This window comes from Dermacentor silvarum, chromosome 2, assembly GCF_013339745.2.
Source record: "Dermacentor silvarum isolate Dsil-2018 chromosome 2, BIME_Dsil_1.4, whole genome shotgun sequence".
NCBI classification, from domain to species: domain Eukaryota; kingdom Metazoa; phylum Arthropoda; class Arachnida; order Ixodida; family Ixodidae; genus Dermacentor; species Dermacentor silvarum.
This window is the reverse complement of record NC_051155.1, coordinates 191,728,063-191,742,706: the sequence shown is the minus strand read 5'-3', so window position 1 is coordinate 191,742,706 and position 14,644 is coordinate 191,728,063. Positions and strand designations below refer to the sequence as shown.

Below are 14,644 nucleotides of genomic sequence, written 5' to 3'. Positions count from 1 at the left end.
TTGATATTCCCACATTCATCCAGGGAGATTTCACGTCCTTTACTTGCGCGTGAAAAGCCACCCGCCGCATCTCGTGCTTCCTGACACGCTGACGCCACAAGCGATTGCGAGGCTTGACCTCGATTGCGCATAGCTCCAACAAAGCGGGTCTTACTCGAGCATTAAGGTCAAGCACATGAAGACTCCGTGTGCAGCTCCCGTTCATTGCATTAGCATTGAGAAAAAAAGTTCTTTTTCCTTTTTCTGCGTTTGCGTTGTTCAAAGAAAAGAAAAACAACTCCTCTTCCACACACGGTATAGTGGCTGAGTCGTCCATTGATGTCGAAAGGAATTTTCTCGTAAGCCCGTGATGCGCTTGGAAGAATGCCCAAAGGTATTCGCGTATTTCGCGCCACTGCGTGCGTTCCTGGTGCGTCGTGTCTGGATAATGAAGAAATGCTTGCTCTCGCCGCCAGTCGTGACGAGCTCGATGATGGCCTTTTCGTGCTGGCGACTCGGCGAGGCCTCGGTGTATTTGATATAGCCTCAGTAGACGGGGCAGGCGCCATATCGTAGGGCTCCCGCTGAGGATGGCGTGTCTCTCTCTCCTTCGCTCACTTTCTCTCTTACTCTAACTTTTTTTTTTTTTTTAGGATGCATACGCGCTCAGCATCCCTGCAATACGAAAGCATGCTGGCTTGCGCGAATAATCTATAGTAAAACCTGTTCGTTATTTTTACTAGAGGCTAAAGTCCTCGCGTATTAACTTCAAGCCTCCATGTACAGTGCAACTCGACGGCGAAGGCATATTAGATGTCACACGTGATATCTCAAAAAGAAGTTCGACGTTTTCATAGTACACATTTTCGTCGTCATTCATACATCTAGTTGCAAGCTAAAGTAGACAATAATGCACAATTCTCTTTGTTTGTTTGTTTGTTTGTTTGTTTGTTTGTTTGTTTGTTTGTTTGTTTGTTTGTTTGTTTGTTTGTTTGAAGTACGATGCGAGAGGAAGGAGAGTTAGTTTAACACTTGTGCAGCGTCACCAAGTGTATGTGTCCGTTCCATCGATCCCGTGGTGATGTAAAACGTAACTTTTTTTAAATACAGGGAGTTTGCAAGAACACGTCTTTCCTTCACAGTTTGAAACGCACAACGACGGTTTGAAACGCACAGAGAAACAAGGAAAAAGCGGCCGACCGCATCGTAAATGTCTAATCTTGAGATTCACCCGTCAAGAGCTGCCAGCAGAGAGGAGAGGGACATGAAAGGGCAAAAAGAAATAATAAAAAGTCAGTATAGAGGGCGACGAAACAAGGAAAAAAAAAAAAAGAAGGGCTACAAAATTAAGAAATGTGCACAAACATTTACGAAGACGCGAGTACGATAAAGTTATTCGATAATTCGCGTGTCAGTGACGCCTTGAGCAGAATAAAGCAAAAAATAAATACATAAGACCTCTGCAAGACTCGGGTAAGACTCCCTATCACATTAGATAAAACCCCTTTGAAAAAATAACGGCCTAGGTTTTGATTCTAGTCGCGTGATCTTTGTAGTTGTCCGAAACGCTCGTCTCTTTCCAAAGAGTTGGCGCAAGTGATAGCGAAAGTCGTACAGCTGCGGGAAAAGTGTCAGGATTAATATGTGAGACAGTCCGCATGACCGCTGGCAACGCAATTAAGTTACCGCAATAACACGGCGCTCCACTACCGGCATTCATAGCGAGCCCCACATTGGTAGGCGGGATGTATACATGTACGCAGAGCTGCAGCACGGCAGCGGGATCACACGAGTAATAACACATGCCAACATGGCGTGCGTACCGAAGTGCAACCGCGAAGCTGGGTTCGCAATGCTGAGATGTAAGGCACGCGCGAAGAAGCGAACGCGGCTCGCTGTATGTGGCCACATGCCTGTCACGTCGGCGAGATAAAAGGGGCGCTCGCTCGAGTAGTGCAGAGGCCACATCACCAGGAAGGCACGGAGTGAGATAGCAATGGCCGGGAAGGGTGCGGTCTCGTGGTCAGTATAACATGCGCCATGCCGCCTCGCCCTGAGACTGTACCACTAAAACCGTGCACTATCGCGAAAGCTGGAGAGGCACCGGTCCACCAACCAGCACCCGAGCTCCCAAAGTTGTTCAACGCGTGAAAACGGTGTGCGATTGGCCAGCGTGTGAGTGCTGACCAATCGCATTATAACCGACGGCACCATCACAAAGGCACCGCAGTTTACTTTCGAGAGAACGTTCGCGGGAATAACAAACTATCATTTGAATGCCTAAAGAGAAAGATCACCGGTGCAAGGAATTCAGCTACAAGGAAAGACCCTTCCTTCTCCGCATCACAGTTTCCCTTGTTTTGTTATGAAGGCCTGCCAGTTATGTTAGTCCACCAGAAAACACAAAGTTAAGAGAGTTGGTGCGTTATTGCAAGAAATTAACCAGCTAACTTGCACGAACACCGTGTAATAAAAATGCAGGTTGGCGCTGTACTTTCATTTAAAGCTACAATTGAACAATCCACGTAGAATCTCTTGTAGAAGTTATCTGAAAGATGCGTAAGCATTTCGTAGCAACGACGTGATGTTCAGTGATCGTATACGCTGGTGTGTTTCGTATAATTGCGAGAACGAGCGCGAAAGAATCGTGAAACAGAGATACACGGTTGAGACCTGCACGAGACGACGATGAAGAGGCAAGTATAGAAGCAATGTTCACTCGTGTTATAGATAGCCCGCAGCGGATGTGTACGTGGGGTTAAATGACGAGGGAGATGTAGGAAATGAATGAAATGTATGCAACATTTCTTATGTGCATTGCCTCGTGCTGGTTGGTACTACTGCAGGTGGCGGCGTCAGGTGCGCTGATTACGTTCCAATCATTAGAAGCCGTGATATCGCTCTTTAGCGCGTTCTCCACTCGCGTCCAACCATGATGAAGCGTTATCAACCGTGCTCCGGCAGCTGCTACGTCTGACGCGGCAGCGCGGTCCGTATCTCGAAAGCGATGTGCGATGCCGACAGAGTGTGCCGACTGCTGATAGCTTGGCGTGCTGTGTTTTCGCCGCTCACTTAGCGTTGATGAGAGACGCACGGGTCCATATCTTGAAAGTGATCTGCGAAACGGGCAGAGTGCGGCATGTGCTGAGAGCTCCGTGAGCGCTGTGTTCTCGCCGCCTCGATCGCGTTGAAGCGACAGCGCGTTGCAGCGACAGGCAGCGCGACGGTACAGTCACTCGCTGCGGCGGGCTCTATCTCGAAAGCGATCGTTTTACGGGAGGCACGGACAGAAGCACGGACAGTTTTGTCGTTGGGTAAGCATAGTAATGCTTACGCATTCGAAAACAAATACAGACGTAGACTAACACATATAAGACTGCAGAATCCAGCGTCGTATTCCCCCCTCCCTGATCCCGCGTGTTCCACCACTAAGGTCACTTCCTGCAATTTCCCAAGTGGTTATCTATATACACTCATCCCGTCGTAGCAGTAAACAGATAACAGCATTTAACGCATTTAACGCATGCATTTAACAAGGGTGTTCTCGACACACTTGTCCATCGCGTTCTAAGGTTATAAGAGCCCCTTCCTATCTACGCACTTCCTTTATTCAAACACAGATGAAGGTCCAGCGTCGTCCTTGGTTCTCTTCTACTAGTTTGTATATGCGTGCACATACAAACTCCTTCGCGCAATTCGCAATTCGCGCAATTATTATTTCCCCACACTGCACGGATTTACCGAGACGCCCGCACATAGGAGGACGCTAAACAAAGTGAAAGAGCGTGCGGAGAAGGGGGGTAGCGTCGCCAAGGCGACGACGCCGTCGTCTCTAGGCCACTGACCTGAGTGTCGTCCTGGGAACGGTGAGTCATCTTGTTGATGGCACGCTCTTCGGCCACGGCTTCCAGCAGGTTGCTCTCGCTGTTGCAACGGATGGGCATACCTGCACGGAGCGCAACGGGAAGTATAGACGGACATCGTTAGCGGCGTCACGTGGTCCCTTACTCGGCCCGCGTTATAGCAGCGGGCCCCATTAACTGAATGGCGACAACGCTACTTTTGGCGGCCAGAGACCACCGGAAACAAATGAGCTCCGTCAACAGAGGGTACCCGGTAGCGCGACACGATTTAGTGCCGTGCTTACGCATGCAGTTCCCAGGGGGCAACCTGCTTCGGTCGCGGAATTAATCAGGCAAAAACTGTCGGCGCATTCATAGAAGATTTGCAGTACGTAACAATACATATACGTACAGCCTTTGTCAAAAGTATACGGGCTACCCCGCCTCTTCGTCATACAGTCGACTATTGTTAATTCGATCCTTGCGGGACCGCGAGATTTGCTCGAAGTATCCGAAAGATCGAATTAGCTAACGACTGCCGAATGAACGAATTCAAATCTCTTTTTTATTCTTGTTTGAAGTAGTCTATAATTTATTTTTGTTTCTTGTCCTTGAAGCTAGACTCGACCAGCATGAGACCAAGTGCGCCGACATGTTGAACGCTGCCTCAGTGTGACACGAGACGAAACAAGCGGGAATGGATGCTGCATGGGTGGAAGAAGCGTCGGCGACTTCAAATAAAACAGCTTCGCGACTAGGGAAGCTGTAGCAGTATCTGCTGAATTTGTTGTGTTCCATAGCTATCAGCAATAGCTGCGCGTACGGGGGGTGGGTTGGGGGGGGGGGCACTGCAGGGTCGGGGTCAATTAACCGAAGCGGCATGCTTTCGAGTTTGAACGAAGCAAGCTTTTCTTCCGTGTAGCAAGGTATGGTTTGTAACCTGGACTTTCCAGTGCGTTCGAATTAAGGAAAAAGTCGAATTAGTCGAGGTCGAATTAACGGGAGTCGACTGTATATGTCGTTCGGTTTTATGGTGCGATTTCCGTGGCGCTCCTGACAATGCAGGCCTCTGGATGGTGATTACAAAAGTCATTTTCATTCTCCAGGGTGTTGGAACTTTCGGCATGTACCACATGAACTCCCCTAAACACCACCTTGATGGAATACTTTCATGGAGCAATTAGCACTAAAGCACAGCGTTTGTGGCACACACGCTTATTTCAAAACACCGTATATGTAAGTGCACTATATGACGTCTTTTACAGCGACTTGTATCTCTGACTTACTGAGCGCGCGGGATGGCAATAAAGTATATGAGAGCGCCCACACATGCGCTCTCCTTGGCGATTTGATTCATTAATGGGCTTCAACGTGTTCTCAAAGCAACGCACATGCTATGACAGACACCGTAGTTGCTATAGGACACCGGATTATACTTTTGACCACCTGAGGTTGTTCCGATCTTAAAGCGGGGCTGTCTGCCGATTAGCTACACGATCGAGCGCTTTCGCATCCCGCCCTATGGGAATGCGGCCGCCGCCTCCAGGAACTGAACCCGCGACCTCGTACTCAGTAGCACGACGACACAGCCAGTCCAGCCACCGCGGGAACACGTGCGATCACGTGTTTGCTCGTACATGCGCTGTTTGTTTGCTTGTGAGTGCGTGCAATAAAGGTGCTGGAAATTATGTTAATGCTCGCAGAGCATGCGCTATGATATAGGGGGATATCGACCGGCTGGTCAATGATGTATAGGCGCTATGTAACAGGAAGTGCTCTGCCGAAAAAAAGTCCCACGCTCATTCAGCGATGGCATGAATGACGTCTCGTATATAGTATATCAGACTTCCTTGGGGAGGCGCCATCAGCACAGTCGCGGCACCCCTGAAGCACACAAGTATACCATCTCCAAAGAAAGAAAACAATACACAAACTGCAGGGACAATGTACTACACGTTCCCATATAGAAGGCGCGGTGGTTGTCGGCGCGTATCTGTGTACCATCGATGGCCGCCCCGAATGTTGTTGTTACGCTGCTGCCTGCTTTTTCGGCACACGCCCATTTGACGGCCTCTATATAGTATAATAGGTACGCGCGCGCGCACTCACGAAGCCCAGGCGCGCAATTCAGCCAAGTGGGTCCCTGAGCCGCCCCGGTTATTTTCGTCCGTTAGACCCGAGGCAACAACGGCGAACGGAAAGGCACTCGAAAGGTTGGGCGACCGCGCGCGCTGATATAGAAGAGGGTATCTGCAGCAGAACGGGCGCCGTCACTGACCGGCCTTGCGTCGCTACTGGGGAGCGGAGCGATGCGAACGGATTTAACGAGAGAGACAGAACTACAAGAACAAAAGAAAAAGCAGGAAACGAGAGATTGATTATGCAGCGCGGAGTATAAGCAGTAGTTCCTTCCACCACGCTTTATTAATTTTTCTCCCGCTCGCACCGCGTAACACCGACGCTATACGTATAAATATTCCAGCCGACATGTGGAGTTTCGCTGCGTGTATGAACGCGTATGTGTGAAGAAGTAGAGCTGATATTTTGGTCGCGGTTATTACTTTGCGTCACGAACTTATTTAGGTAAGTGTGCTAGAGTCGGCAGGAACACGGATGGTTTTATAGGGGCACGCTAACAGAGGTGTACTTTTGTCAACCGTGCATACAGAAAGCAAGAAAAATTAAAGCACAACTGCAACGGATATCGCTGTATGTTATAAAGAAGACCATTAGCTTCAGCAACATATACGGTCAGGAGACTGGCCTCTTCAAAGCGAACTCCCGTCTATGCTGGCGGCTATGATGAAATAGTGCGGCAACATCGCGGTATATTCTCAGTACGGGCGGAAATGACTGAACAAGAGTTTGTTGAAGGAAAGATGGCTCATTTCGTAACAGACGGGAAGGGGACTAAAATGGGCAAAGATTTTGCCTCTCTTGTGAAGAGCCAGAAGGTGTTGAGATCCTGCTGGGTCAACTTATTCACTTATTTATATCTTAATGTCTACGACCGCGAACACACGGCGCCTTCGTCAAAACATCGCTTACCAACTCAAGGTCGGGCTAAGTGCAAAAAATTACGATGGCCCTCCGAGCGGTGTTCATGCACACGAAGCCACTGTTAGCCTCCTTCTCCTCTCAAAGCAAACGCCACGAATAAAAAGCGCAGCAGGGAGGCAGCGGCAGTTGCGGCGTATATGGGGGCCTGTTGCTTTCGCGACGCAAGGGTCGAACGCTGCCACGCAACCTGATACCGACCGAACGAAGCGGCGACGCCTCGCAGTCGCGACGCATCTGCCTCCTTCGTCTTATCAGTGTGCCAAGCACCGCACCCGCCAGATCGGTTTCAGAGTCAGTGGCAGAGAGAACAAGAGAGAGAGAGAGAGAGTCAAGTGTCGCGCATCCCACCGCTTCCCCCACCTCATTTCCGCGTCCCGGTCTTCGGCCCGAGTCACACGGTGTGAACTCAACAGCACTTTAGCCATACAGGTCTTCTTTCCGCGCGCTTTACTGAGATCTATGAGGTCAAAAGCTGAACGGAAACTGCACCGCGATTTCTGTCAAGAAGTGGGGAGGGTACTATAACTTTGATTTTTTGTTGAGGCCCGGCCACGGTATAAGATATGCAGGGTGTTCATTTTTAGGCTCTACGGAATTTTTCAAGATCGCCTGTGGCAGGTAGCATAATTCTTATCGTTAAACTGGGTTATTCGAAGAGGCGGACATTAGTACCACGAGAAATCGAAACACATATTCAACTAATTAACAAGAATTCACTAATGAACTTCTTAGTTAATTACTTAACGACACATATTGCAATTTACGAATTGCAGCCGGTGAGCTCGCATGACGCATCCACTTGAAATGAATTTCCAGGATGACACCAGTTTCGAGATATTATTTCCCAAAGTGTGGGACGAAATGTGGGCATTCCAGTTACCTTTGTGCTTCGATGTCAAAACAGCCCCCATTTTGGTAAAAAGGTAAGTGGAACAACAGTGCATTTTTAAGGCGAGTTTGATGGCGCATATCTCGAAACTGGTGACATTCTGGAAATTCATTCCAAGTGGATACATACGCCTGACAAGCTCACCGGCTACAATTCGTAAGTTGCAGTATGTGTCGTAAAGTAATCAACTAAGAAATTAATTAGTTGAGTATGTGTTTCGATTTCTCGTGCTACTAATATTCGCCTCATCGAATAACCCAGCTCAATGATAAGGATTATGATACCTGCCACAGGCGATTTCTAAAAATTTTAATTGAAAAAAATTCGAAAAATTTCTAATGTGTCTGGGCACGCGTGCATGCGACACCCTACTGCAGGTACGCCATCTGGGCAGCTTTAGGCATCGTTCTACAACAGGTTGGCATCAATCAGTTCCCCGATTTATTCAGGTGTATCAAGCAGATTTCGCAACTATCGTACTAAATAATGTGCACCTTTTACCACTAGTGGTAGCTTTACAAGCAAAATGGAAGAAGAAAAAGTTGTGTATAAGTGAGTGTCATAATGACACACCATGGCATTCAAACAACAGCTCCAGATTATTTCATTATATGGCGACCATTGGTCGAGGTTAGTTGATTGTTTATATCCTTTATAATTATCATTTTAGTGGATTAGAACAAAACAAAAACCAAAAGGCTCAGCATGTCAACTCTGGTTCTCTTAACGCACGGGCACATTCAAACGCTCAAAATTAATTACACCGCGAAATATATGACGACACACCCACGTCACCGACTCGGCGGTCCTTGGCGGGAAATTGGATCAGGAAAGTTTCGCCGGCAGTTTCTCGATAGTAATAAGCCGTATTTCCCGTTCAACGAATTCGGAATCCCACTATCCTAATTTTCTTGGGAAATCTGTAGACGAGGTTGCTTTAATCATAAACAGAGGACTGTCGTGCTTGTCATATTGGCTGAAAACAAACAGCCAGGAACTAAATAGTTCCAAAACAAACTATATTATATCCCGCTCACCATATTGATACGACACTGTTACACGTTTATTCTGATACCTGTTGCTTGGAAGCGGTTAATTCTGTAAAATATCTAAGCGTTCCATTAGAATTTACTTAAAGCTGAAAAGTACATATAGGTAATGTCTGCTTAAAACTGGCATCATAATTATTTGCGCTTTTAAGAAGCCAAACGTCATTTCGATACCCAGGTCCTAAGGATTATTTATTACTCTCTTTTTCGGCGTCACTTAACATACTGTTGTGAATCCTGGGGTTCTAAATTTCAGTCCCATTTAAAACTCATCATTCGACTTAAAAAAAAGGGTTTTACGTATCATGTTTTTCCGCACAGTACGCCATCGCAGCCAACCACTTTTTCAAGAACTTCGCATACTACCATTCATGTATGTCTTAGAAGTAAAATCTTTAATAGCAATCAATGACACTATATACAATAATCATCCATTATAATTGGCCCGTTTACTGTACCAACGAGTAACGCCTAGAAGCGCAAACTACCTTAATTTCAATTTGGCTGCCACGCGTACGTAACGTACACTGCGAACGTCTTACACAACCCTATGGCGCAAAAATATGGAATACAATATCCGCTTGAAATTAAAACAGCTCACAACTTTAAAAGATTCTATTTTGCAAACGTATGACTCCACTAATGTTATTTCATTGCCTATCGCTGTTTCTCTTCTGCTTCAACTATTCTTTAATTTAGTCCATATAATATGAGCGTAATTATGACAAACTTACTGTTTTTGTATATGTGACTGTTTTACTAATTTTCTTTGTTTTTTACGGTTGACTGCATATGTTATTTGACTCATTTGCTGAAATGTAATTTGATTACTTTAATAATTGAATGTACCACATACTTACTATGTTGCTTAATCTTATATGTGTTGTGCTGCAAATTATGCCTGAACGTGAGCCTCCACTAGCTTCGGATGTTGGCCCAACAACTTTGCCGTGTAATCTGCGTTTGGTGACACCTAATAAAATGAAATGAAAATGAATATATGTGATCATAAAGGATGTAACTATGCTCGAAGACTACGGGAACGTGCATGGATTGCTGCTACATTATCCTAGAAATCTAACTTTATCATTTCCACACAGTAGCACGGTTTTTCCATGCTCGTACAGAAGAACTTCTTTGCTTGATTAGAGCAGCAAATCTGGCACGCCCACTACTGCGTACGGGGGCTGGGTTGCTAAAGTCAGCTAGCAGCTCCTCGCACCATCCACTGTGCCCCAACGAAACGCAACCACAAAGCTAAAGCGATAAAACTGTTGCCTGAAGCTTCGAAAGCCGCGTCATTCAACGGAGACGCGCCACAAGCTGACGCGCTCAAGGACGAAAAGCGGAAACCGTTTCTTTCTTGTTCTTTATCACGTGACTCCCTCTACATGGCGAAAGAGAGCAACCACGCGGTATAAGCCCGCCAACTTCAGGAAAATAAGGAGGCGATAAGAAGACGCGGACACACACTCCGGGGAATTCCGAAGCTTAACAATAAGGACAAAGTACGGAACAGACACTACACACACGCACACACACACACACACACACACACACACACACACACACAAACACACGATACAAGCAAATAATAGAAGGGTAAGTAAAGTTTAGAGAACGCGCGAGACGTTTGGAAAAAGTGGGGAAAACAAAACGAGCATATAAGAGCTCGCAGAGTCTGATATTGCCATCCGTTGACTCAAACAACGTGTAAGGAGTGCCTCGAGACGAAGAGATTATTTTCTCGGGATTCATTAACGCAAAAGTGTTTTGTCTACGTCAAACTGCACAGCGGAAATGATCTCATTGCTTGTACGCGCCTGAACTGAACTGCCGTCCCCGTTACGACTTGGTGCACTCAAAATACCTCAAGATGGCTCATCACCGCACTAGTTGCTTCTGCGTTCATTGACTTTGCTTCGAGAAGCAACCAGCCACAAACTTTTTTTTTTTCTATTTCGTTATTTCGCTCGGCTAAACGAAAAGCGCGTTTATTGCCGACTTCCCTTTTAGCTAAGTAAATAAAGAGGTCAAGTCACGTACTCAGGTGTCGTTTCCCATGACACATGTCCTTACTGTGCAGCAGAATACCAATTCAAACGAAACTACTGATCATTTTCTTTGTTTCTTTCCTTCTTCCTTTCTTTTAACATTTCTCAACCGGGTGGTCCTGATTCCTGGAAGTCGGACATCACAAGCTCGTGGCTGTAGGTCTAGTATTATACGCGGCGATTAAGCGAACGGTCTGAAAATATAGTCTAGTCATCCGATGATGATGGTACTATACATCAGCTGGAAAGCCCGCCGTGACAAAAGCGCTCGTTATAACCGTCACTGCTCGCTTGCTAACCCTTCCCCTCAGATGTATACGTGCGCGTTGTCAGCGCGAAGTCAGAGCTCCGACTTTCTAGACCGTATATCCCGTCGCTGACACATTTCCACGCCCCATTCGTGCCATGGAGGTAACTCTCGCGCGCTTGGGCGCCTGCCATATACTTCACGTCGCTATCAGTTGCAAGAAGTCCGAGATTATGCTAAATTGTACCACAGTTTAGAGAGAACGAAGAAAAAAAGAAAAGCTTGCTATTAATTTATTGATACGCATTGCTTATTCGTAGTTGCGATTTACAGGGAGCAATTTCACTTCGAGCAATGTGACAAGAACGGCGCCAAAAATGTTTGTAATCGATCGAGACGACAAAATACAATTTCCTAACATGTTCAGATACAATCCGGCTATTAGCATCGTGTGTTACAGCAGTCTCTATAGACGCAGGACTCTACAATATATACTCTGTTGTAGTTTTCCGCCTGCGGTGTTTTAATTCTCCTTCCTCGGGTGAAACAAATAAAAAATAAAATGAGAACCATTCATGCTTGTGCATGTTTGTGGTTATAAAGTAACCAGTACCCAATACTGAACACATGTCATGCAAACGGGTCAAATTTTTTTCTGAAGCCTGTAAGCGCCATTTGACGTCCTTTTGGCTCTAGGGAACGTCGAGCCTGCGAAACGCCGGGCGTCCATTCCTCCTTCTGGCCTCACTGGTCAATGCCCATCTCTGTCATCCTCGGGGAAATAACTAATTAACTACCAAACTAACCAAATAACTAATCAACTAACTTTGGCTGTGTGGATCCCTTTTGCAATTCCCTATGAGAGCATCCCGAGCTTCCATACGCGCGTTCGCCTGCTGTAGGACAACGTAGCCTTGCATTCAGGCCAGCAGCGAATTGCTTCGAGTGAGACATTGCGCGGGGGCTCGAGAGAGACGGGGGACAGCTGGGAACAGTGCGGCGCTATATAGCTTGGGCGGTAATCAGAATATTGAAATGGAGGCAACGCGACGTCCCGCATCTATGACGTCACTCCACGCCTAACGAAGCGTCGATGACAACAAAAGAGAGGGGTCGAGCAGGAGACGTTCCGGGGAAGCGGATTTCGTGGCGCAGAGGGGCGTCAGCTATAACCGGGCATTTGGGCAGCCAAACATGGAACCAGAAAGAAGGCAGACGAAACAAAAAAAAAGAAGACAAGCTAAACAAAGTAAGAGAGAGAGAGAGTCAGACGCAGGAAACTGTGGCGCGCGCACGGGACGGAGACGGAGCGTAAATTAAAGCCGGATCTCCCTTCTGGAGGAGTCAGACGCTACCCCGCCTGCTCACTCGAAAATAGACTGAAACCCGCCGCCCGCCGAGCGAGTCCGCGTTTGGGAGAGGAAGAAACGAACGGGGTGCTGCTGCTCGCAGACGGAGCGGAAATTGGAAGTTCGCGAGCGAAAGACGCGTGACAGAGAACGGTATACCAGCAGCAGCAGCAGCAGCAGCAGCAGAGCGAGCAGCAGGCATGCAAGAGATCGCGCTGTCGGTTCCGCTTACGCCGCGCGTCGCAACATAAGAGTAACTGCCCAGAAGGATCTTAACTTCTTAAGACGAGTACAGGACGGCTGCTGGCCTCCGAATACATTTCAGCTGGTGTGATACTACTTGCTCAGTGGATGATAAGGTGATAAGCTCGCCTCGCGGTCCCCCCCCCCCCCGCCCGAGAAATAATAATTAATTAATTAATTAAACTAAAAATTTTAAGGCGATAATAGACATGGTGTAAGCGAAGCGGAAATGAAAAGCGCCTTTTCAGGCTATAGCTCGGTGAGGTAAGGTCGACAGCTGGCTATAAGACAATTAAATTACAAGCGAAGAAACGTCACCGCGCATCGACAAACAGCGCCTGATGCGCGTGTGGGGAAGGACACACACACACACACACACACAGGTGCGGCGACTCAGGGTCTATAGCGTAGTGCTGTAGAGCGGAAGTTAGCGGGTTCGATTCGCATATATAGTGTATTAGGTGACGCTATTACATATTGGACGCGAATTTCTACCTGCCTGTTGCGCACGCGCGTCCATAACCGCCACGAGCAAAAACAATGACGCGAGCTATAGATAGCTTGCCGCACAAACGTGCGCGTTTCGTTTAGCGCAACAGCACAACAGCATCTACGGTTGTCCGTACATTGCCAGCAGCGAAGTCCCAAAACCAGATGTCAGGACATGCCGGCACGACAATGGAACGGCCTCGTTCTAAACACGCTGACAAGGGATCACGGTATCTTTACTGTAGAGCCCTGCCGAAGGTAAGCCGCCCTGCACGTGCTTTTGGCTACGGTCCAGGGGACTGAAAGGGGTAGCGCGTCCGCGGCAGTAATAACGGACGAAGCATGGTATCGGCGAAATTAGGAGATGTATGCAAGGGACAAAAATTCAACAGACTGTCGAGTGAGAAACCATGGCGATCGCCTTGTTTTCACCAATGTTTAAAAAAGAAAACAATACAATAAGACTCCACTAACGCCAGCCGGCCATGAGCGAACATTTATCTATTTTGATGGTTTACTTCATTTACAAAGGAATTTACACGGGCACACAATTAAAGCGAAAAATAACGCTCTCCCTCCAGTAGTTCTCTCTTTTACCTAGAGATGTAAAGCATTCGGAAATAATGAAAGTGCGAAAAGAAATTTTTAAACTATAATACAAGCCTAAAACTACAAGAAAGAAACAATAGAATTTAATACGATACCATAGCAGATTGTGAAATAAAAGAAAACGGCGACGAGGACACATGCAATAACTTTTTTTTTTTTTTTTTTTTTACTGGTTACGACACATTGTATAATAATTATAGGGGCACTTTCATTCGCTCAGAGATTCTGCCAAAACTTACCACACACCACCAACCCAACCAGTTTAAAGTATGCCTTGAAAAACAAATGTGATTTCTTTCTCTCCGCTTCCCTCTCTCGCTCTCAGTGGAGAGATTGTTGTGGAAAAGGGTGAAAAGTTGGGTTAAGTGCAACGCGATAACTGTCTCTCAATAGAGGACACCTCAACCGTGTGCTCAGGCACTAGTGGCTTTCTGTCATTGCGAAAGGAAAGCAAAGCGGGAGGGAGTATGACGTCATACAGCCAGCATTCGCAAGCGAATCCTCTTCGGTCTTTTTTTTTTTTTTTTTTTTTTTTTTTTTTTTTTTATCCGATGCCTCCAAACTACATTCTAGCCACTCTATCCAAACGTTGGCCCAACACGTGACCGCTCGCCCTCGCCGAACAATGTTTCTTTTTCTTTCCTTCATGCGGCGGACCACTGTATTCGGTTTCCGCTATGTTTTGATCGAAGCACATTTGTTCGGGCGTTTTCCACCCGTGCGGTGCACATTTTCGCCCGATATGTTTGTGCAACTTATTCGGTCTGCTCGTTGCAACGTAAACACTTATCCTCTTCGTTGTCACGTGCGAGTGCGGCAGCCGGACGTTGCTCT

General features: G+C 47.0%; 1 protein-coding gene across 1 annotated transcript in view; it reads right to left on the bottom strand.

Moving 5' to 3' along the window:
* Nucleotides 1-14,644, bottom strand: part of LOC125943567 (uncharacterized) — a 78,456-nt gene that overhangs the window by 60,174 nt on the left and 3,638 nt on the right. Inside the window, exon 2 of the mRNA XM_049662989.1 lies at nt 3,825-3,925. Within this exon, the coding sequence (XP_049518946.1) occupies nt 3,825-3,925 (101 nt within the window). The remainder of the gene's footprint in view (nt 1-3,824; nt 3,926-14,644) is intronic.